Below are 25,139 nucleotides of genomic sequence, written 5' to 3'. Positions count from 1 at the left end.
ATTACATCGAGCGCGACAAGTTTTATCTCGGAGTCCCAACTTTTTCTGCCCTTTTTTCACTTCTTCCAACTCTCGTTTGCGCCTTCGCGTCGGTCACTCCCCGACTTACCGCCACTAACCCCCCCCCCCCCCCCCTCACTCACTTCCCGAGCACTTTCCGTTTTAATTTAACCAGCTTTTTATTCCGAACACCCTTGTCCGCAGATTTTACACCTTTTTTTTACGATTCCTTTTCTACTTAAGGTTATAATCGGATCAACTATTACGCCCCCAACCTGCTCCCGAGTGTCTTGTGATACTGCCGAAGAAATTAAAGTTTCACTTTTCCTCTATAATGGAAAGGGAAAAAATAAATTTAGAAGGAACAATGCTGACTCCTTTTCATACTGTTGAATACAGAATAAAGAACCACAATTTTAAATGAAATTTCCAATTGAAACCCATCAACGTTCCAGTGGCGTGGCGTGCTTTGCGATATATCGATTGTTATGCCATTTAAACCTATGGAAAAGGATCGATAAACAGGGTGTTTGCAGCGAACACCTTAGTAATCGATTCTTTACCATTGGTTTAAATGGCATAATAATCGATATATCGCAACTCACGCCACGCCACTGCAACGTTCCGCGCTCTCCGAGAATAAATCCTTAGTTGGACTGCGTTAAGCAAAAAGGAACCAAGTCACGTCATATTGCCAAAAACTGAACAGTTTAATTTTTTACATAAAAACGGTTGTGCGGATTTTTGTGCAAATTTCAGTGAATTTTCTGCGTAGTACGAAGCAAATTCCTTCACATTTTCAAAGGAATCCGCACAAACGTTCATTTGTAAAATTCAACACCTTGTATTTTTCAACACCTTGACCAACGAATTATAAGTAATGTACTGGGAAAGTTCCGTCAAAATATTCCTTAACCAATTGAAAAAAAAAATAAAAAATAAAGCTTATTATAATCTAAAATAATGTTTTGAGGAACCTGTATAATTTCATTTTGCTTAAATTGTTGTAATTGTTGTATAAATTGTAAATTTGACTTCTGCCAGAGCTTTTTACTATAGGCTGTATGCATCAATAAATTCTATCTATCCATCTATCTATCTATCTATCCATCTATCTATCTATCCATCTATCTATCTATCTATCTATCTATCTATCTATCTATCTATCTATCTATCTATCTATCTATATATCTATCTATCTATCTATCTAAAAAATGAAATTGCCCAGTCAAATTTGGCAATAGCTGCTGTGGCTTGGTTCCTTTCTGCTAAACGCGGTCAAATTGTCTAGTTTCTTGTCGCAAATATTCATCAGCCAATACTTTATAATTTGGCAATCCTGTCCTATTAGACGGAGATGTTTCCCCTGTGTTTAAATAATAATATCACCGTAAGAGTAGGGCATTCGTCATCTATTGGGAGTCTCTTACCCGAGGATAGAAAAAGCGAGGCCCATGGGAACGGAGCAAACGAATGATAGGAAGCTCAAACGGTTCGAGGGAATTTGTCACGGTAGAAAAATGTAACTCACGGAGTCACTGTCGTTTACCTCAGGATCCTATCGAGAGGGTCTTTTCCCATCATTTATGGAAAAAGATGACAAGCAAAACGGAGCAGTTTGACAAAAATTATTCTCGGCGTCACATGTGCGTGGGCACATTTTTCGATTCATATCGATTTCATATCGATCAATTGATAGCAAAAATTGCTGAGTGGAGAATTTTCGACCAAAGGTATTCGATAACGAGTCAACGACCTGAGGTTTCCTCTACGACCCTGTCCGTGGATAGGAAATCTGTAACGTTTTTATCAAATTAAATCCGTCGTTGATTTTCAATTGGGGTCATCGCCCTGACAAAATCTGACTTAAGCGTGGAGACAACGCCAGGTGTGTCACTCGAAGTGGAAGTTATAGATATTGGCAATGCAAAAGAAACTTCGATACCAAGGAAAGGCCATATTATCTCTGCCGTGTTTTTCTTCAAGAGAGAGGAAAGAGAGGGAAATTATTTTCCTTTTCAACAAATAATCTCGGTCGTACTCACCTCTTGAAAATGGAGGTGGCGCAGGGAATTGTCGGAGATTCTAAGTATCGTTTTTTCAATTTTAATATCGATCGTTAACAAGAAGCTGTATGCAATTTTTTTTTTTTTTTTTTTTATTTTTTTTTTTTTTTTTAATCGGAGAGGATAACAGCATATTCGGCGTTGTGCTCAATAGCAGCGGTTCCCAGTGCCGTTCTTAGGAAGAACGGCTTATAAACCTGTGAACATTGCTACATTTCTCCCGATAAAATTTTTATTTTAAGGGAAAATCTGAATATTTTTCCTTGAAATTTTCAGGTACATTGGATTTAACTGCGTCCAGCATTATCAGAAAAATTTAGTATTTTATTGAAGGATATTTGGCGGCGTCTGAAAGCTCATACGGCGTTCTTTCTTAGTACGGGAACTAAAGCAAACACCAATTTGCAATTTAAGGGTAAAGCCGCAACACGCGTAACTTGATTTCGATGTCTGAAAATCCCCGCTGTTTTGTTTAATTTTTTTAAGGAAAACCAATGAACGTTTTTTTTGGAATTTTCACTGAGTAGGTATTCTTCGTAAGGCGGAGCATTTCAAAGAAATAACGCTTGTCGGTTTTCCGTTGAAAAAATAAAGTGTAATGAGAAATCCACCCCGCTGCGCCGTGAGTTAAAAGAACGTGTTTAGCTACTTTTAACATCGAAAGACTTCGACTCGTACTGTTGTGCTAAGGCATAACACCGTATGTACCTTCGGACGACGTGGAATTTCGTTTAATGAAACAACAATTTATCCTGAAAAACTTGTGAAGATTTTTCTACCGATATTTCAAAGGATTTCAATTTTAATAGAATCTTAAATATCTGAAAATTTCGAGCAAAAATATGAATTTCCCTTACAGGTAAACATTTTGTCGGATGAAATTTGGCAACAATCAAATATTCATACGGCGTTTTTCCTCAGCATGGCAGCGAACGGGCACGCATCTCTTAATTACAGAACTTGAGCCTAACGTTACTCCGAAACAATTAGGATTTAGCCTAAGCTCTGTGCTTGCCGTGCGTAATGAAGCAATTTCGGCGAAATTATGAGCACATGATTAAACTTCACTTCCTTTTAAATCCTCTTTTAACAAACAATTGTTTCGAACAGCATAGACTAATGAAATGTGAAATTACCTAGGAGGAAAATTTTTCAGGGCTCGTGAAAACCGTCGAACGAACGAACGAGGGTCTTTAACAGCGGATGTTTCACAGAATGATGGATTTCGACGGGGAATGTGGATTATCTGAATCGATTTTAGCAACAAGGAACCAAGGCATATCAGCTATTGCCAAATTTAACTGAGCAAATTAATTTTTCACAAGAGAACGTTTGTGCGGATTTCTTTGAAAACTTGAAGGGATTTGCTTCGTAGTATGCAGCAAATTCCCTGAAAGGGTATCCCGGGATAAGAATGTCAAAATGCCCTTGTGAACGGATTTTTATTTTAACCATTTTAAGTTATCAAGGGTGTCCTAAAACTTAGGTTTTGGGGAATTTTAGCCCCCCAACCCCCTCCGCCCCCCCTCAGACCCCCAAAAACCGCTTTTTGGGGCTATTTTTGACTACGCTAACGTCTTTTCCTCATAACTTTCGTAATTTTCGATAGAATTGAACCAAAATTTGTCAGAATCTACATCAATTAGTTTAGTTTTTGTAGAAAAAAATTCATTATCATCGGATAATATTTTAGCTTCTAGAAAAATTCGTAAAATTTTTAAAAAAAATCATTTTTTCCCTTTTTTCGCGCTAGGTGACGTATGGAAACGAGGACACAAACGAAAATTGCCTCTTTTCTTAAGTTATACATCCAATAAGATACAGAAAAAATTTCGTGTTGACCGGAGTGGTGCGCCATACTTAAAAACGCAATTTTCTAACCTCAAAACGGCCAAAATGCCACCATAGCCTCCTTTGATGACTAGGCGTGGAGAAATATGTAGAGAGAAACATCCGATTTTATCGTCTCACCTCTTAAGTGATCCACTTAAGTACCTTGAGCCAAAATTTCGAGTTGATCAGAGTGGTGCGCAACATCCAAGCACGCAATTTTCTAACCTCACAACGGTCAAATTGCCCATTTCGGCACCCATTATCACTCCGTGTCAAAAAATAAGAAGAGGGACATCCGGTTTTATCATCTCACCTCTTAAGTGATTCACTTAAGTACCTTGAGCCAAAATTTCGAGTTGATCAGAGTGGTGCGCAGCACCCAAGCACGCAATTTTCTAACCCCAAAACGGCCAAATTGCCCATTTTGGCTGATTTCGGCACCCATTATCACTCCGTGTCAAAAAATAAGAAGAGGGACATCCGATATTATTGTCCTACCTTATAAATTAGACACTTAAGTACATTTAGTTGAAATTTCGTGTCGATCAGAGTGGTGCGCAACACCCGAACACGCCGTTTTCTTTTTAATTTAGTTAGAATTTGGCAATACTCAGTGCACTATTACGTATTATTGAAGTTTGGAGGAGGGAACACTTCTACGCGAGACTCCCTACTGTCATATAATTCCTGGGAGTTCAGAGGTTTCGCTGAGTGATCGGGTTTGCTACGCGGTAGGGTGCCAAAATGAACTTTGAAATGTGCATCATGCACTTTTCAAGCGGGCTCGTCGCTGACATACAGTGATAATGAATGCTAAAATGGGAATTTTCGGAGGTTTCAGGTTTGAAAATTGCGTGCTTGGGTGTTGCGCACCACTCTGATCGACACAAAATTTCAACTAAATGTACTTATGTGTCTAATTTATGAGGTAGGACAATAATATCGGATGTCCCTCTTCTTGTTTTTTGACACGGAGTGATAATGGGTGCCGAAATCAGCCGAAATGGGCAATTTGGCCGTTTTGAGGTTAGAAAATTGCGTGCTTGGGTGTTGCGCACCACTCTGATCAACTCAAAATTTTGGCTCAAGGTACTTAAGTGGATCACTTAAGAGGTGAGATGATAAAACCGGATGTCTCTCTTCTTATTTTTTGACACGGAGTGATAATGGGTTGCCGAAATCAGCCAAAATGGGCAATTTGGCCGTTTTGGGGTTAGAAAATTGCGTGCTTGGGTGTTGCGCACCACTCTGATCGACATGAAATTTTTACTAAATGTACGTAAGTGTCGAATTTATGAGGTAGGACAATAATATCGGATGTCCCTCTTCTTGTTTTTTGACACGGAGTGATAATGGGTGCCGAAATCAGCCGAAATGGGCAATTTGGCCGTTTTGAGGTTAGAAAATTGCGTGCTTGTGTGTTGCGCACCACTCTGATCAACTCGAAATTTTGGCTCAAGGTACTTAAGTGGATCACTTAAGAGGTGAGATGATAAAACCGGATGTCTCTCTTCTTATTTTTTGACACGGAGTGATAATGGGTTGCCGAAATCAGCCAAAATGGGCAATTTGGCCGTTTTGGGGTTAGAAAATTGCGTGCTTGGGTGCTGCGCACCACTCTGATCAACTCGAAATTTTGGCTCAAGGTACTTAAGTGGATCACTTAAGAGGTGAGATGATAAAACCGGATGTCCCTCTTCTTATTTTTTGACACGGAGTGATAATGGGTGCCGAAATGGGCAATTTGACCGTTTTGAGGTTAGAAAATTGCGTGCTTGGGTGTTGCGCACCACTCTGATCAACTCGAAATTTTGGCTCAAGGTACTTAAGTGGATCACTTAAGAGGTGAGACGATAAAATCGGATGTTTCTCTCTACATATTTCTCCACGCCTAGTCATCAAAGGAGGCTATGGTGGCATTTTGGCCGTTTTGAGGTTAGAAAATTGCGTTTTTAAGTATGGCGCACCACTCCGATCAACACGAAATTTTTTCTGTATCTTATTGGATGTATAACTTAAGAAAAGAGGCAATTTTCGTTTGTGTCCTCGTTTCCATACGTCACCTAGCGCGAAAAAAGGGAAAAAATGATTTTTTTTTAAAAATTTTACGAATTTTTTTAGAAGCTAAAATATTATCCGATGATAATGAATTTTTTTCTACAAAAACTAAACTAATTGATGTAGATTCTGACAAATTTTGGTTCAATTCTATCGAAAATTACGAATGTTATGAGGAAAAGACGTTAGCGTAGTCAAAAATAGCCCCAAAAAGCGGTTTTTGGGGGTCTGAGGGGGGGCGGAGGGGGTTGGGGGGCTAAAATTCCCCAAAACCTAAGTTTTAGGACACCCTTGATAACTTAAAATGGTTAAAATAAAAATCCGTTCACAAGGGCATTTTGACATGCTTATCCCGGGATACCCTTTGCAACAAAATCCGGACAACCGTTTTCTTGTAAAAAATTAAATTACCCAGTTATATTTGGCAATAGCTGATGTATCTTGGTTTATTTCTACTTAGCGCGGTTCGTCTGTCCTTTTTTTTGAATACCCATCATGATCACAGGTTTTTCTCTCTTTTGGCTCCTTAGGAGGAGGGAAAATTGCGTCGCGCACTCAAAATTATCTTCTACTATGATATAACAAAGTAAATTTCAATTCTAAGCAACCACCCTGAGTTCACAAAGTACGGCTCTTGAAATTCATGAGTTTAATCAAATTGACCTAGGAATTTCCATCGATCGCTCGTGGGCGTTCTCCCAAAATGATTCTGTTTTCAAAAGAAAATAAAGAAAAAACCTAAAAAAGCATATTTAGGAGAAGCGTTTCAAACTTTTCAGCTCTCGCCACTCCGAATTTTGACGTCGTTTTGCTCCCCTTTTTTGGTGAAACTTTCGGTATTTCTCCCCATCAATTTAGTTGTCTTAATAAACAAGTTTGTTTCCCCAAGTCGAAGCTGGCTCAGCTGGTGGTTGTTGATGTGTGCAGTTATTTATTCACAAAGGAGTCATTTTTTTCTCGGCCGCCCTTCTGTTTCTCATACAACGTTGCCAGGCTAACATGTAAATGTACAATAAAGCCTCTGTTTCTAATGAAAAAAGAAATTTTTTTCTTAAAATCGTTATTTCCCTTAAGGTACAGCTAAACGTCTTGAAGAATGTTCCAGCCAATTTTCATGCTCCATTTTTGGAAGTTTTTAAAACATACTTTGTGGATGAATTATAACTTTTAACTACCTTTGACTGTAAACGTGGAAGCAGCCGTAAAAGAGAAAATAAATAAAAGCTGCCTCTTTCCTTTTACAGCATTTAGGCAAATGCCTGTTGAGTGTATGCGACAAGACTTAATCGGAGGTGCATTTTATGGTGTGTAATGGCTGTGTGTCTTGGAACCTTTGCTGGTCATTTATCAATTGCGTTTAATTTGTACATATGTGGCTAGGTTCATCCATCTTCGGCATGAAACTAACATAATATGTGAAATGGTTCATCGGTTTTACTTACATTCAATCCTAGATCATTCATTTATTTAAAGGCATGTACGTGGAGTGTAAATCCCAAAATAGTAGCTCATAACAAATGTTAGAGCGCTTCAGCAAGCAAGTGTGTCATGAGTTAGAGTGATAAAAATTTGAAAGTCTGGAAATTCATCATATCGAAACACAACAAATGACCATTAATTCATCCTTCACACGTTAAAAATGTCCGTTTTTATGGTTACTTCTGGTTACTTTGTGTTACTTTCAATTTGGTTGAATCAACCAATAAGACTTTGTTATACGACCAAATGTTTGGTTAATTCGATAGCAACTGTAGTCCTTCGATCGTTCGATCTGTTCAGGCTTTTTTTACACTATAAAACTTTTTTTGGAATCTATATCCAAACCGCTCAAGTATAACGTTACGCCTTTTTCCCCGATTTTTACCCCCCCCCTTCACCCCTGTAACCCACTCGTAGCGTAGCCCCACACTCCTTCCTATAGAATTACGTAACGCTAACCCGACCCCCCCCCCATTTTCTAAAAATTTCATTCGGGAATGGCGGGATTTTCATTTTTTCGTAGGTTTTTTTTCCTAAGTTGTTTTCCCCCTCGTCTCGGATTTTTTACGTAACGCTGGGCTTAACCCCCCTCCCCTCTGGTGACGCACCGTAACGCTAGCTCAAACCCCCCTCCTCCCTAAATGCGTTACGTAATACTCGAACTATCCTAACCCCCCTCCCCTCTTTTGACGCACCGTAACGCTGGCTCAAACCCTCCTCCCCCTAAATGCGTTACGTAATACTCGAACTATCCTAACCCCCCTCCCCTCTTTTGACGCACCGTAACGCTGGCTCAAACCCCCCTTTCCCTAAATGCGTTACGTAATACTTGAACTACCCCTAAAAGGTTGTATCTTTGAGAGCAGTTCCCAAGCTCTTCTCAACAAAGCCACCTTTGACGCATCTCCTCACTCTCGTATTATTATTTTTTTCCCACCTTTCATTCCAAGTCTTCCTCCTTGGTTCTCATTCCCCGGATTTCATCCCTCGATAGTGGCGCCGGGCTCTTCCTCCGCGCAACACCCCGGCATCGTTTTTATGTTGATTAAGTTTTTGTCTCATATGGCGGTTGTTATTTCCCTCCTCGCAGTTCAAAAGACAATTTTGATGAGCCCTGAGTCGGAGCTAATGAAAACACCTTAAATCCCCTCGCGCTCCAACGCTCCGGAAAGTGGGTGAGAGAGATTCAATTTCGTTTCCGGTTCGCGCCGAGCTGCCTTGCCGCCCCCCGCGCGGAGCACCCTTAAGGCGGCCGCCACCCCCGGGGGTGAAACGCCCGGGCCGGCAACCGCGGCGCGAGGATTGCATCGCCTAAATTGACTAAGACGAGGGGTCTTGGAAATCAAAGGGTCGCGTTTGCGTGGGATTAGCTGAAAATTGTTAAAAACGAGCCGGGGAAGCCTTTAGGTGGCGTTTTATCGGGGCTGTCAAATGTTAATTGAAAATGTTGAGAATGCGGTTCAGGTATCGTATCGTTTCGTCGGGCCGGAAGGAAGTGTACACTGGCGCGGTGGTCAAGGCGATCAAAGCGTAACGCGACACGCGAGCGAGGCCAAGAGAGCTCGCGGCTCGCTCCCTCCGACCCCCGCCCCTGAAAGTACAGGATTCCCGTCAATGTTTCTAACACTCACAAATCTATCTCACGATGAAGGAACGTAACTCCACTCCAAGGTTGCAAAATTGACTTAAGTAATTCGATTTTTCATGAAAATGAACTTGTGCCAATACCGCCGATAAGTCTGATTTTCTCGTGAGATAGAAGAAAAATCAGTGAAATTGCCCAAGATTCTCTCGGTAGAAATGCAGTTTGCGAGGTAACAATGTTGAAATGTAGTTACGTTCAGCCGTGAGATTTGCAGAAATTTTCTCTTCCATAATGCAGGTTCAAGGCGCCCTCACTGAAAAAAAATCTTGGTGTATTTACCAAGTAAAGGGTGAAATTACCAAGAATTCAGGGTTCTATTTGATCCCAGTTTTTTCTTGGTAAAATTACGGATTCATTTAAGGAGTTGGTAATTTTACCGAGAAATCTCGGTAAAATTATTGAACTTTCTCGGTAATTTTACTGGACCTTGGTAAAAACGCCAATATTTTTTATCGACTGTGGTAGAATTACCGAGATAAAATGGCAAAGTTACCGGGAATTGATTACCAATAAAAGTGGTATTCTTTCCTGAAAAAACAGTAAAAATACCGGTTTTTAGGTAAGCTTACTAGTCTGTCTTGGTAAAATTACCAATAATTGGTAGAAAAAGTGAGATGGTAAAGGTACCAACGGACCTTGGTAAAAACGTCGAGAATCTTTTTTCAGTGCTTAATTCCTCCTTAATCACAGTGCTAACCATACAGAGCCTCTTAAAGTGAGGAGCAGTTTAAGGAACGACTAGAATTACGGCCCTTAGACCTCTAAAACCAATGTTTCCTCTCAGTAATATTCGTCTCTTCGTTAACTAAGCAAAAATTGAAGGCACGATGGCGTAAGGCGTGAACTCAAAATGCCTCACGGGCTGTAAGACGCTGCAAGTTAGGTGCTAGGAGAAAGGACGCGCGCTGATGACGGCGAGCTCGCCGCGGCGCAGTGATACAACTATTCGTGCCTGATGGATGACCGTGTTGCGTCAGAAAAATTGAAGGCGCCATGGCGCGATGCGTTTACTCGCAATGCTGCGCTCTATGCTGCCAACGAGACGTCGCTCAGATTCTGTAGAAAATTTAAAAAAGAGCATCGAATACTCACTCCTATTTGCAGTGTAGATACTCTCTTTTTTTTCAGTTTGCTGTCCGATTCTTTTTTTAAGGATTTACTTGTAGACGTAGTTGTAAAGCTAGTTTGTCCCGACCCTATAACTTGCCCAGAAGAGATAGTCGGATCAATTTGGCCCGTCTTGGAATTCTCAGGAAAAGTTTCTAAAAATAATCCCCGACCCACTTTTTTTCTTCTTTTTAATAGATGATGTTTTTAGGATGTATTTGTAGACCTATATCCAAACCTCGTATGTACTGGCCCCCTACAACCCGCGAGGCACGTGTTTTTAGCAACCTTCAGGTCAATTGGACGTATTTCTATCAAGGAACTATGTGCATTGTGGCATGAGCCCTGTTACGCATATATTCTTATGGGTCTCAGGGCTCATGTCCTAATGCAAATAGTTCCGTTTGGCAGAAATACGTCCAATTTGACCCGGCTTAGGCATCTAAGGGTTAAAAAGTTTAAATTTCAGTAATTTAGTGGAAGTACAATTATAGTCCATCGCCCGCCGGCCATGTAATGTAGGTCAGTGCGATAATTTTAGCCACCGCGGTACGCTTCCAGAAAATTGCATTTCTTTTCGTGCTGGTCAATTTTAGTTTAAGCGTAAACTTCCAGCCAAAAGTCAGGGCGGGTAAAAAAAAATAAAAACATTTTGACGAAGGTGGAGACTAAACATTTTCCGCTCGAAGTTGCGCGTTTTTTCGGAGGATGATCCGATTGAACAAAGAGGTCAAGAAGCACTTGTTCGCCTCTTTCAACATCAAACACAGGCGCACAAAAGCTAATCCGTTTTTACGGATGGCTGGCTCAAATTTCAACGTAAACGCTTTAAAAATTAGTGCATTTCGTTGTAGCAAGCTCAACCAGGTATAAATGATAGCTCTTTTAGACAGCTCAACGGAGTGGTTTTGCCTACTTTGAGTTCGATACTTAATCGATGTGAGATGCGCATCCTATGCTTTTCGCTGGACTGCAAAGAGCTAAAGATAGGGATGATAGCCAGTTATACGGCAGTGGCTACTTTTTAACCAACCGTCTTTGTTGTTAGAGGTTTTTTCGATTAAAAGCGGTGATGCGTAGTATTAGAGTGAAGTACGAGCACTGGAGGATCTTCTTCTGATTGGATAAGCCGTCTGAGTCTCCCCGGCGCCCGTAGGATTAGAAAAATTACGGACGTTACATGTTAACAATTTAAAAGTGCAAAAAAATGAGGTTTTATTTGCTTGCATTAAAGTGAAATTTACTCATATCATATAGTTTGGCTCATTTACTCAGTTTTGCAGTAAAGAGCCGTATGCAAAAACGACATTTTTCGCCCCCCCACCAAAACTTATTCAAACTTCCTCTATCAGTTACTAATACTGGAGCGCTTCTTTCCCCAAATTTTTAGACTCCCAAAAAATTTTGGGGGGGCGCTAGGGGGGGGGGTGGAAGTCAAAACCTGTGACCCTCGATATCTTTCGAACGAAACAAGATATTGAGGCCCGGTTTGGACGAAAAATCGTCTAAAATTGCGTACTTTAAGATTCTAAAGGTCAAAATCCCAAAATTAAATTTTTAACTTAACGTATGTGCTTTTTTTCAGTTTTTGAGGAAAAACAATTTCTTTTAAACAGATTAAACTGAAATTTCACATTTTTTGATTTGAACCAAAACCAGTTTTTTAAATTGTTCGTCTTTTTCCGCATCCAACGAGTGGTCGTATAAGCTGGGGAACCGAACGGTTCCGGAGTTATGATCGATTGAAGTTTCCGCTCAACGCGCGCCGACCGATTTTCGCGCGCAAAAAAGTCGGATTTGACTGTTATTAAATCAGATTTAATGTCCAAACTGAGCAAAATGCATTATTAGGGATCCTTGAGGGTCGCTGAGTCCAGAAATTACAGATACTTCCAAAAAATTCACGTTTTTAAAATTACAGCTCCGTACAGCGCAGCGCGTATTGCGGCGCATTTAGTGAAAAGTTAGACGCAAGATGTTTTCGTAACAGAACTAGTGAGTAGCTGTAACTTGGGGAAGACAAAAGCACTAAGAATGAAATCGTGAAGAATGGAAAAAGCAAGCTTTCACTTGCAGTGCTGAAAATTCTGAGTTTTTTCAATTCAAATAGATTTGTTTTTCTTCCTTTATGTGATTTCCTGTGAAAATCCAGATTTTTAGGGGGCAATTTTTAGGGGCCACGTTGACGCAGAGCCTTCATTTTTTAGGCGCCATGGCCAATTTTTTAGGCGCATTTGGCGCATTGGCGCCTGTGAGTTTCGAACACTAGTGGTGCATGTCCCAATCCTCAAACGTATAACGATGGTGAAACTGCAGAAATACGTACCTCGGTTTGCGGCAATGCAGATTTCCTGTTGAACTTTGTTTTCTACACGGAAAACTACTGAACATCATTTTCTGGACAATTTCAGTGATTTTTCTTCTCTTTTTAAAGAATGTTCTGTGAAAAATTCAAGGAATGATTCGTTCTTCCTTTAAAAAATAAAATAGTAGACCAGATTTCGAAGTACCGCAACCGGTATATGCATTTTCGCAATTTCTTGTCGATAAGCGAAATGGTGTAACGTTAGTCATCCCCCCCTCCCCTAGAACGTCACGCATTTTTATGAAAGAACCAACCCACAGGTGATAACGAAAATTTTGAAATCTTGTTGAGAGAAAAAAAAAAACTTATGAACTTTGAAACACCACCCCGCATTTCTCAATAATTTGAATACCGGTCGGCGGATGAAGCCTCGATTCTCTGGATTTTTTTTTACGCATTTTCTTAACGTTACGCATTTTTATGAAAGAACCCACAGGTGATAACAAAAATGTTGAAATCTTGTTGAGAGAAAAAAAAACTATGAACTTTGAAATTTCTCAATAATTGGAATACTGGTTGGCGAATGAAGCCTCGATTCCCTGGATTTTTTTTTTCCTTCCAGTTGAAAAATAGATTCCACACGAGTCGCCCGGAAGGAGATGTTAATTCAAGGAAATCTGCGGAAGTGATCAAACTCACCGGGGTGTAGTTTTAATTTCAATCGAACGGAGAGCCAACAGATAAGTTTTAATTAAATTTGGACAAGAGTATGGATGGCGAAGTTTCGCCGACAGGAGAAGTTGGATGGCAGAAAGTCGAAATGTCAGAAAATTGGATGTAAAGCGTTTTGAAGTCTGTCCGGACGGGCGTCCCGGTTGTTTACTTTATCGAGTTCTATCTGGGTGGACGTTGTCGCACGGGCTCATCCGTCAGGCTCCGGTCGCCGCTTTCCAAGCCCGAAACGGCAACCCTCTCGCGATCAGCTTCCTTCAAGTCGGAAAGTTTGTGGAAGGAAACGAGCTGCGGTGGTACAACTCGGTTATATACCTACCGTACATTTATCACTGGTCTCGGTCACATCCGCTTTGGAATATTTATCAAAATATGCGCCCGGAGCCTAGGCTCAGATTCTGAGATTCTTCATACAAGAGGGAGACAGATCCAAAATACACAATGTTCTCTTAGTGAACTTGGAGCGAAACAAATGCTGACCATCCTTCGTAAAAGTGTGATTAAAATGATAATTTCTTGGTTACATTTTAATTACAGCAAAGAAAATAGTGGTAGGTCAAACTGAACTTCGGTGATACTGATCGAACTTCAGATAAGATCCCTCTCCACAGATTCTCTTGAAACTTGGTCTCTGGAAGGGTCTCGATAAAATTTTCTGAAACCCTACATTTTTTTCCTAAACCACTGCAAGGTACACTGGAAAAAAAGACATTGGACCTAGAGTCCAGACTCTTAAAAACATCGACAAGAAAAAATACTCTTGATTCAATCAGATTTAAGCTTAAGTCAAGAACTAAGCCTCTTAATTTGAGCTGATTTCCTTTTGATTTAAGCTTAAAGCTGATTGGATCAAGAGTCTTTTTTCTTGTCGATGTTTTCAAGAGTCTGAACTCTAGATCCAATGTGGTTTTTTTTCCAAGTGTATCATGTATCCGACAAAGAATAAAGACCTATCGGGACGTTTCAGAGCAGCGGCTCAATTATAGAATCGTTATCGAATGATCCTTGATCGATTTATAGCATTGTTACGATAGGAGTGATCGCTAACCTAACTCGTTGATTCCGTCCGACGGAAAATCCGGAGTGAGAATGAACACGGGAGTGCGGTTCAGCGCGTAGGTGCTGAGACGGGCTGCATGTGTAGTCAAAGCACTCCGCACCGGAGCTGCAGTACGGCCCGGAGTCACGCGCACCTTCTCTCCCTCGCACTAGCGCTATATACTGTCTCTTCTCCCCTTTAAGCCTACCACTCTCAGAATGAAAATGAAAAATTTAAAGAGAAAAAAATAGAAAAAATAATAGAATAGTGGAAATAATAGAATAGTCGAAATTATGGTATAACAGAGACAATAGAAAAGAAATAAAATAAAGTAAATCAAATATATGATAAAATGAAGTCAAAGACTAAATTGAAGTAAATAATTAGAGGGAGCAAGGAGATGAAGAAAAAAATAAAATAAGGGAAACAACTAAATGATGTTAAAGAATAGAATGAATTTTAAGAGTAAAGTGAAGTCCAAAAATTATGATGAAGTATTAAAAGAAATCACAGTAAATATAAAACAAAGTAAAGGAATGAGAAGTAAATAATTAAAGAAAAAAAAATGAAGTGCTTGAAAAAATAAAATAGAGTGAAGAAAAAATAGAGACAACAAGGAAATAAAACAAAGTAAAACGATAAAATATAGTTAAAAAATATAGTAAAGTAAACTAAATACACGGACAAATCCAGGTAGATTGAAAATATCTTAGCGGCCCGTTCAAATCGACGTTAAATACCGTTTTTGCGTCACTTTCATGCATCGTTCGCTATAGCTCAATCGGTAGGGTCGTCGGTTAGTGTTAGGTAGGTCCCGGGTTCAATTCCCAAGGTAGGTAGAAAATTTCTAACCTTCAAAATCGGTTAAATCACGTACCAATGGTTTCATTATTTTTATTTTTCATGGTTTCAAAAATTATTTCCACAATTAACCCCTTTCCACCATCCCCTAGCTGCGAACCCCTAAATTTGCGGCTCCCGCGAATCCGTCCGGCGTCGGAGTGATTTCTATGCGTACGGCACCCAAAATCCGTCCAGCCGATTCTCCGTCGGAGTGACTCCTCGGTCCGGCGAAGTGAGGGCCCGTTCTTACTCGCGCTTGTGCTGAGTCTCACTCCGTTTTTTTTAACAGTGAAGGTCATTCGATAACGACTCAACAATCGACCCGCTGCAATGATAACGACCGCTCCTTCGTTTCCAACGAGACTCGTATTCGGTACATGAAACAGTAGAGATCCTGTATCGATACGATGGTTCACATGTACAACAAGCCCTCATGAGTCCAATCGGGAATGGAAACGATTTTCTGACAAATTGACGTTTTTTGTACATCTTGATCGGCCATTCGCAAATTCTATCTCCGGAATTTTCTCATTTCAGCTTTTCCTGACGAACCGTATTCCGGTCATCAGATTTAATCTCTACAATCGGTTAAATGTATCTTATTCCGTTGTGGCACTGTAAGCCTAACATACGGAACCACATCAGAATGGACGTGTCTATGACTCTCAGTATGAACGGACTAGTGAAAACCAAGAGCCGGCGACCGCAGCCACGAATCGGAATGAGCTCAAAGCCCCTTATTTAGGCGACCCCTTTGTGTCGCCTCCTCGCGAATCGGATCGGAGGAGCGGGAAGATAGATCGGAAAGTTGTGAGGGAATAATTGATAATCGAGCGGGATGCGTGGGAGGGGGGGGGAGGTTTATGGAAACCAGTGTAAGGTAATTGGTTACATTTAAGAATTTCACTGCAGTGCGGATGAAAGCGCGGTGGCGGGGGTGGGGGGGGGGGGTGCGGAGTGCAACAGGTCGCCGAATCATTCCGAGTCGTCGCGATGCCGGCCGTGGCGGGGGCCTCCGCACTGACTTTTAATCCGGAGATCAGGCGCTAACTTCATAAATCACACCCCTTCTCAAATATTTATAAGCTACCCCGTTTTTTGCAACGGATAGACTCGTTATCCTCGTTGCCGAATTTAAACATCCAGAAGATCACAACACTGAAAATAAAAAAATTCTGTCATGTCAACTGAACGTTCCGTGTTCCATATCATTCCAAATATTCTATTTGTCAAAATGAATTTTCGGTTCGTGTAACCGAGCGTTCGGCATATATTATCAAACTTAGTTTGGCAGCTCACTTTACCGCAGTCTACAAGTATGTGTTTTGATGGTTAGAGGTGATGAATTACAGAAGTGGCAGATGGGTTGATTTATCTTTGGAGATGATATGACTGTGAGTGAAAAAAGTGTGACCTACCCTGAGACGCGCAATTTGGACTTCACATGATCTTGTTTTGTGGTTAGATGTTCTTGGATATGGCATGGGTGCTCTACGGAGACCATATTCGATTTTGTCAAAATGAATTTTCGGTTCGTGTAACCGAGCGTTCGGCAGATATTATCAAACTTAGTTTGGCAGCTCACTTTACCGCACAAGTTCGGTTTGACAAACCGAAAATTCAGTGCGAAGAACCGAATTAGTTGGGATGGTGTGGAACACCGAACTTTGGTACTTACGACTGAACTTTTTTTTCAGTGTAACATATGCAGTGGAAAAATATCAGAACATACTAACCGAGGATGACTAACGTCGTTTCAAAACAATATCGTCACTCGAGCCGTAATTTTGCAAATTTACCAAGTTTAAAAACTCCTTCTAACGACCCGAAATAAGCGAGACAAAAGCCTGGCACAGGTGGGTTGGGACACTCTGATGTATGGGAGAGAATTTTATTTGGGCTTGTAGTAATAAAGAACTTCTATTTGGGGGTCATTTCAGGAACAACATGTGTACCATTAGTTTCCCCATGCAGGCGGGTGCTTTTATATGAGCCAGAAATGTCGTAGTAGCTACTTATTGATGTAGTCCATTCAGCAGACCAGAACTATCTGCAAGGGAATTCAAAAGATCAAGTGACTTAGTCTCTTCATATGTCATACTTTAACGTTGAAATTGGAGGAACGCATATCTCGATTTGTGACGTTGCGGACTCCTTGCCATAGTACTTCATTTTATAAATGGAGGAGCTTTTGACGTCATTTCATAGAATTAACCGTCTTTCCTGGTTCTTCCTCGCCGTGTAAAGAATATTATTCAAATATTTCAACTCCCCGTCTTTAGCTCATGGGGGATTTGTTTTCCTTTATATAATATAAAATGAGGGTTTAAAACACTGCAAACGACATACGTGTTTTTGCAGCCTCATTGTCGATTTGCATTCGTCATGCACGAAACGCAAAATGTAAACCTACCGTCACGTATATAAGTTGGTGAATAGGTTGCAATCCTGCAACCCTGCAAGCCGCTACAGAGGGCACTTGGAAACTTTTAAGCTGCGGAATTCACGAACACTGCTACAAGAGCTGCCGTCGCAGTATGAATCCCAAAACGCCGGAATTATTTTTGTTGAGTGGGAATTCATTTCTAACCGCAACAAAAGTGGATAGCCTTATTTATGACTTCACCGCATATTCATTCGTCGATTTTGTTACAAATAAACGGGGCAAAACTTAAATTCATTCCGAGCAAGGCATTTAGCGTGCGCTCATAATACTTAGTTTCAAAACATCCTCTCATCGGTAAGCTTTGCATTATATTCAAGCGTTGTATCTCAAATTAAGTCGTAATAGTAATCGTTCAATTTCCTTTTTATTTTTTTAAAGAATAAGTTAAGCTTACAAGTAGTGAAGAAAGTCGGATGGGTGCCTGACTTTTCCCTGTCCCCGTCAAATTAATTTTCAAATATATTAAATTGTTATGAGCTGCTCTAATAATGTCGAAGAATTAATCGGGTAAAAGATTCACCAAACTTGTTTACGTACGTAATTTCGCTTATGTAAATTATAAAAAAATGATAGTAACATAATAAATTTTCAACGTTTTGGAAATTGCGTCGAATCAAACCAAAAAATGATCTTAAAGTGTTGAGTTCAAGATTCATTAGTAAACTCTAAAATTTAATGGGATAATAGACCTATCTTCTTCTTCTTCTGCTTCTTCTTCTTCTTCTTCTTCTTCTTCTTCTTCTTCTTCTTCTTCTTCTTCTTCTTCTTCTTCTTCTTCTTCTTCTTCTACGAACGACTAGGGCATAGCCCTGTTTGTCCGACCACCCAGTATCAAACACGATCCTTATATAATATTAGATTATTATATTATATTTTTAAAAATAATATACCTCGTTTTTTAATTATTTTATTTATATAATAGACCTTGATTTTTCTTTTTTTACGTTCGAACTTCTTCATAAATACATAATTTTCCATCTGCAAATACCAAGAGTTTTACTTGACATAAGGTACCGAGCGTTGCGGACAAATTCTAGCCTTAAAGATTTTTCGTGTAGAACATGAGGCACTAACAGTTGTTGAAGCACGGTATCTTTGTACGTGGTCGTATCTTTTCGACTCAAATTCAATGTACTGCTCCCGTCTGCTAAGCTCTCCCTCAACACTGTATGTGACTGCAATTCCAGTGCGTTGCAACAACACACGAATGAGTGTAATCGGATTTTCGGAGTCATACGCTTCTCACGTAGCGAAACAGACACGGCGGTTTGAATTTTAACTGCACAACATTTAACTGCCTCATAAAATATGCTTAATTCAAGCCCAGCCGGGGTTTGTTCGGGAGCTCTCCGTCAAATCCAGATAATCTAGATTACTTGGCGTGCTTGAAAAATAGGTCGGGGCAGGTTCTTTTCCCTCGCAGACCCATGCACACGGTGAGATGAGCTCTTTTAGTCGGAGAGAAAGCAAGAAGGAGCTGAAGTAAATACACGCATATTCATAGCGTAAGCAGATTAAAGTTGGTTATCTCGTGGCATGAAGCTTAGAGCTAACCTAAGCCCCATGTTCGTCTTCTGAGTGCCCTTGCCCTCTCTCGCAATGTTTCACAGTGTCTTTTATGTGCGTTTACATTATGTATGTTGTTCGTGTTCTCTGTCGGAAAGTTTGACTCCTCGCAGAAAACTCAAAAGCATGTCTGGTCACACCGGAAAATGGTTAAAATGTTGAATCAATAGGGAGGTTAAAGTGAGTCTGTTCCTGGCAGAAGGGCTTTTTCGTAAACTTTTAAAATTCTTATCATTTTCGTATTTTTGATGAGATGAAAATTTGTAGGTAGAAGTATAATCCACTACACAAGTAACGTTGAAATTGGTTAAAAACAAATTAAAAACTTGACACCACTCACTTGCATGAATCGTAAAATAATTAAAATTCTGCGACTCCGGGGTCACGCTGAGAACGGAGGTTAGGCACCTCCAAAATGCGTCCAAATTTTAATTATTTTACGATTTATGCAAGTGAGTGGTTTCGAATTTTTGGCCTTATCAAGTGCACTATCTAATATTCTGGGAATTTTTTTTGTTTGTTTATCTTTTTACTTTGGACCAAAAGAGCAATTCCTCTAATTTTTTGTCTGTATCTACCTCCGTTCTCTACTGAACTAACGCAAATGGGTGATTGAGCTTTCAAAACTTACTTAGAACCTACCTTTCCACTCATCAGTGCCTCAGTTTTATATCTTTGGTTATAACATGGCGTGAGTAAAAACGTGCGTAGCATTGATAAGATACCAAAATAAAATTTGTGTTAATACATTTTGGAATAGCTGTTGTTCACGAATATAAAATACATGATACGTTTTGTCATGCGCACATTTTTCAACTTCGGCCTCCTATTGTGTAGTGGTTATAGGCTCTATTACCAGGAGGGTCCGACCTGGGTTCGACTCCCGGACAGATGACCACCATCACCCGGCTTGTATGATCACAAACAACGGTTGCCTGGGATTTGCTGTATAGTAAGGACTGGGGGGATGGACTTCTAACTGAAAATGTAGGATTATCACTAGTTTGGTATTCGAAGTAGGTAGTATCAGTAGTAGTAAAAAAAGAATGAAAAATAGGTTGGTGCATGGTGTTCACTCAAATTACATATCGACGGTGAAAGTCGGCAATCACATAACTCGGTTTGCGACGTCGCAGACTTCCTGTCATACTTTATTATTTAAATGGAAAACTACTCAACGGCAATTCTTTAAAACTGTCATGATTTTTCTTCTCAATGCGAAGAAAATTCTGCAAAAACTTCAAGAAATAATATCAATTTGTTCTCCTTTAAAAAAATGACGTAGAGGCGGAGATTTTTAGACACCGCAAACGAATTATGTGATTGCCCACTTTCACCGTCGATATGTATAACAAACATAAGTTTGATGCTCCCAATGAATCTTTATTTTATGAAATGACTGCAGGCTTTAAAAATATTTTCTGGTTGTTATGACGCACGCAGTAGCATTCCAGTTGTATTCAAGGCGCACTTTTGATATTAGACTCAATATTTTAGAAAGAATCAGTAAGACGAAACAAATGATGACGAATTACGAGTTCAGCGCCTCTAAACATAGACTCATTTATTAAAATAGGGGAAGCTATCTGAGATCGAGGGTATTCTACTTGAGGAGGAGGAATTGCTCCTCTGTTAATGCATAATGCACTTTTAATGAGAAATATCTTGCTTTATTTTTATTGTATCGGATTCCTCTCGGTAGAGGAGCACCAATTGAAGGCTGGAAAGCTCTTTAAGAGGGGGTGGAAGTGGGAAGCGATGAATGGTTCGAGAGAGGCGGTGCAGAGTAGGAGGGAGGGCAAGAAGTAAGATACTCTGTTGTGCTAGGAGGAATTAATCATCAATAACAAAGAGAATAACATTGAGACGCCTGTCATATTTTACTGCAAATATTTATGTCTTGCTTTTCCAGTCTGAGAGTACTTTAACTTTACACTTAAAAGCCTCTTTCAGTAAGTCGTCCTCTTTTCAACCTTGAATAAATAATTACACTTCCGCGCTTCGTTTAGACCTTCTCCGTTTAATTTATTTATGTATTTGTTACGATTCCTTATTTTACGCCTTTACACGGGTTAAACTTCATATCGGATGAAAGTAAATAAGAACAGCGTTTACTAATGATATTATATCAGGAGAACTTGTTTTATGGCTGATTCATTCTTTTGTCATCGGATCAATTATAGCAGTCTTCGTGAATGTTTAATTAAATGCAATTATCCCTCTACGATTTTTACACCCCCTTCCTTTCCTTGTAAGACACTTGTAAAATGACCGCTCGTGTTCCCTTCTTTTCTTACGCAAGGCCGGCCCAATCCCTCCCCTCCTCCAAATTCGTAAGAAAATAACGGTGAAAGCTTGAAAAATAGCTGGACCTCTCAAACTTTAAATCGAATTGCGAGTGAAATTCTCTGAAAATTTGAAAGAAAACCATCCAAAAATTTCTTCGAAAATTCGTATTTTATCGGAGGAAATTTGGCAACACCTAGAGGCTCATACGGCATTACGGCGTTCTCCCTTGCGCGGCAGAATACTTGAACGGCTCCTCAAAGGTTTCTTCCCAGTCAGCGAAGCATACTTAAAGAGAAGAAACTGAAAACAAAATGAATTAATCCATCGATGCCTATGAAATTTTGAATTTATCGAATAGAATGAATTATTATTATTTCATTTAAATCCGTAGTTGTGAGAAAATGCGGGGGCGGAAGGAACTTTGTTGCATGCTCTCGTCCGTGCCACATTCCTTCGAGTAATTTAGGAGCGACTGCTGAAAGAATCTCCTGTGTTTAAATTTATAGGCGGTTTAAAATACGAGGCCCCGTAGGCCAATAAAACAAAAGTGCCCGGAAGTTGAGGCCAAAACAAAGTAAACGAAAATAAACTGAAAATCTTAGCGTTCGAAGATAATGTGCACCGGAGGGAATTCAGACTCGTGGATCGCAACTCTCAAATCTCCAATCCATTTTTTGAGCGCGAAGACAGCAACCCACTTTTGATACTCTCATTCTCTCCGTCTTATTGTGTCCTCTGAAAAGAAGTATAAATCTCAGGTGAACAAGTGTGTTCAGTAATATTATTCCAATTTGATCTCGTAATCTCCCAAGAAATTTCAGATCATGAATTTAAGTGACCTCATACAAATTGCCGCATCAAATTTCTCCAAAACGGTGAATTAACATCAAAAATCATGAAAATTGTGTTGCGTGTATGGGTCAAGTTTACTTTAAGACATTTAGTTTGTAATATCTTTTTCCAAATGATTAAAGAATAAAGTTTCATACGTTTTTCGGTGAAGTTGGCGATGGAGCCCTATTTTTTCATTATTTGATCGACCGGAAATTGACACTCTTGCAATGAATCGTATTTTACACTTTTAGCACGCCAGTTTTCATGACATCTTTTGTAGCTTTTAAGTCAAAAAGCACATTTTGGAATTATCAAGGAAATTAAGGAAAAGTTGTGAATATTTCACTTCAAATTTTTCAAAAGATTTTGTTTGCAATTGAATCTAAAATATCAAAAAAATGTCAAGGAAAAATATGCATAACTTTCTTTCAAAATGAATTTTTCATCGAGAAAATTTGGCAACATCGGAATGTTCATGCAGTGTTTTTCCGAAACACGGAAGTGTGAACTATGTGACTGAGGGTATGACGTGGAACTAAATGGACGTATTTGCGCTGAAAAGAACTATGTTGCACTCAAATCCTATGCTCATAATTCCTTTTGGCATAAATACGTTTGAATATGAAATGGAAGTGTTGATTCACATTTAGCGTAAAATCGCACGCGCCCTTTTTCCTCGTCTGTTTTTTTAATTAGTGCCCATTCAATAGTTTCACAGAAACTGAAAATCGACCCCTAAATTAGCTCTTTAAAAAATAGACTAGAATTATTTAATCTCATCGAAAAAAAGAAGAAAATCGCAACACTGGGAATGCCCCATCCATTCAAATTTTCAAGAGGAGTAATTATTTTCATATCACGCAGGGACGCAAGGCAATCGCAAAAAGACTATCCCGCCAGGCACACAAGGAGAGGGGTGAACGGGCATAGTAGGGTGATAATGGAAGAGGGTGGGTGCAGATTGTGGAAGTGCTTGCGCTATGCAGCTGCAAGTGTGCGCAATGGGCGTTTGTCTCTATTAGTGTGTGCGAGTGTGGTGTTGAATGCAATGAGGGGTGAGGGAGAACACCTCTTAAACACGATCAGATCGGCAGTTCGGTGTTTCAGCCTAGTTTCTTAATGAAGCGGAGTACAGAATTTTAATTCATTTGAACCTCATTTACAAGACCAACATAATGAATGCAACCTAGCAATTCTGAAAACTTGGTCACCAGCGGGCTGATTATTGAATTTTAGACAAAGCTATAGGCAAAGAAGACATAAGGAGTTCAGAGCGATCCTATTGGTTGAAATGGGTGTTTCTTATAGACTAAGGGGGTAAATGATGGACAAACTATCCGGTCTCTCGTGGGTTGCCGTTATAGTCTATTACCTACGTCCTTTGTCCATTGCAACCACCCGCTTCCACCAACAGGATCCCTCCATATCCTTTATGTCTTCTTTGTCTATCGCTTTGTCTTTCAATTTCAATAATCAGCCAGCTGGGATGGCAAAGATTGTCTATTACTGTGATCATTGCCAATGATTGAAATCCGGATAATTTGAGTTTGACTTGAACTCAAGTTCCCTTTAAGTTTAACGCAAGATAAATTAACGCGTAGACTTTCGTAAAGTCAGTTTAGAGGTGCTTGATAGACACTTGACTGTTTGGAAAGTAAACGAGAATATCTGCTGCTTACACGTTCGCCATCGAAAGGTTTAATTTTTTCAAACAATTTCGACATTATAATAAATTAACCAAAAAGAAGATGAGATGATCTACAGAAGATGAAGATGATCTACAGAGATCAAACATTTTCAAAAACATGCATAAAAACTCAAATTATATTCCTGATAATGCAAATGATAATAATAATTTAGTTGTTTATAGAAATTTAAGCATCAAAGGATGTTAAGGATTTAAAAGTACAAATAAAGAACGAATAAAATAAATAAGTTAATGGGAACTTAAGGAGACGTTCTTCGCGAAGTTTCAAATCAAATAAGGTATTTTTCGTGCCCTTAAGACAGAATCAGAAGCTACCGACTCGATGACAATGCAACAAGGGGGCGATACAACTATTTTAACTCTTAGGTATATTTGTAGTATACCCAACTGATTGAAGGCATTTTGGTCGGCCGCAAGTCAAACGGAGGAAGAAGCGCGCGCAACCAGCGTCGACCACACACTTCAGTCAAAGCTCTTAATGCGAAGTTGCGGTCAATATAACGTTGAATTGAGCTATCGTGTAGTGTACAGATCAAAACCCCATAACAGTTTTCTTACTTTTGATTTTTGTGTGTTCACAGTTCCGCCGTTGATGGTGCGCCTGAAGAACGAGCAACACCCTTTGTCAGCCGATACCTCGTACGAAATCGTGTGTGAGGTGATCGGGGCGCGGCCAAAGCCGAACGTAACGTGGTGGCTGGATGCGAAACAACTTCACACTGCCAAAGAACCGGTAAGACAATGTCATTTTTTTAACATTATCGATAATCTGTCCCTAAAATAGACAAGGTAGAGCACCAAGAGAGGGACAGTACGGACATGTTGGTAATTTTGAGTTTAGGTCATGGAGCTTTTAGGGCCAAAAAGGGCAACCAACCTTTGAATTCAAATTATCCAGAGTCATTTATTTTTACAATTGTTACGACTCGTCGTTTGCAAAGCACGTATCTAACTTAGTTTTTGCATACATGTACTAATATTTGCTGAAAAACGCTCATTCATGAACATGTTTGGCCATCTTGGTTTGATATTGGAATCTTAAGATTGACATGTTTGCACTATTGTATAGATAATTTCGTTATTTTTGTGATGACATTTCCCTGGTGACACCCTGACACCCCCTCATAAATGGACGCACTTGTATTTGGACGCTCAAAGAAACAAGGTGCTAAAAGATTTAATCAAAAGG

At 39.8% G+C, this 25,139-nt stretch overlaps 1 protein-coding gene across 3 annotated transcripts in view; it reads left to right on the top strand.

Moving 5' to 3' along the window:
• Nucleotides 1-25,139, top strand: part of LOC109029680 (nephrin) — a 477,751-nt gene that overhangs the window by 412,054 nt on the left and 40,558 nt on the right. For all 3 annotated transcript variants that reach the window (XR_002008636.2, XM_019040260.2, XM_019040258.2), the window contains exon 7: nucleotides 24,532-24,683. Coding sequence is in view for 2 of the 3 variants with exons in the window: in XM_019040260.2 (XP_018895805.1) it covers nucleotides 24,532-24,683 (152 nt within the window). In the remaining variant the exon portion in view is untranslated. The remainder of the gene's footprint in view (nucleotides 1-24,531; nucleotides 24,684-25,139) is intronic.

The sequence above is a fragment of the Bemisia tabaci genome, chromosome 2 (assembly GCF_918797505.1).
Source record: "Bemisia tabaci chromosome 2, PGI_BMITA_v3".
Taxonomy (NCBI): Eukaryota; Metazoa; Arthropoda; class Insecta; order Hemiptera; family Aleyrodidae; genus Bemisia; species Bemisia tabaci.
The sequence above is the reverse complement of the archived record's forward strand: the minus strand, read 5'-3'. Positions and strand labels throughout refer to the sequence as shown.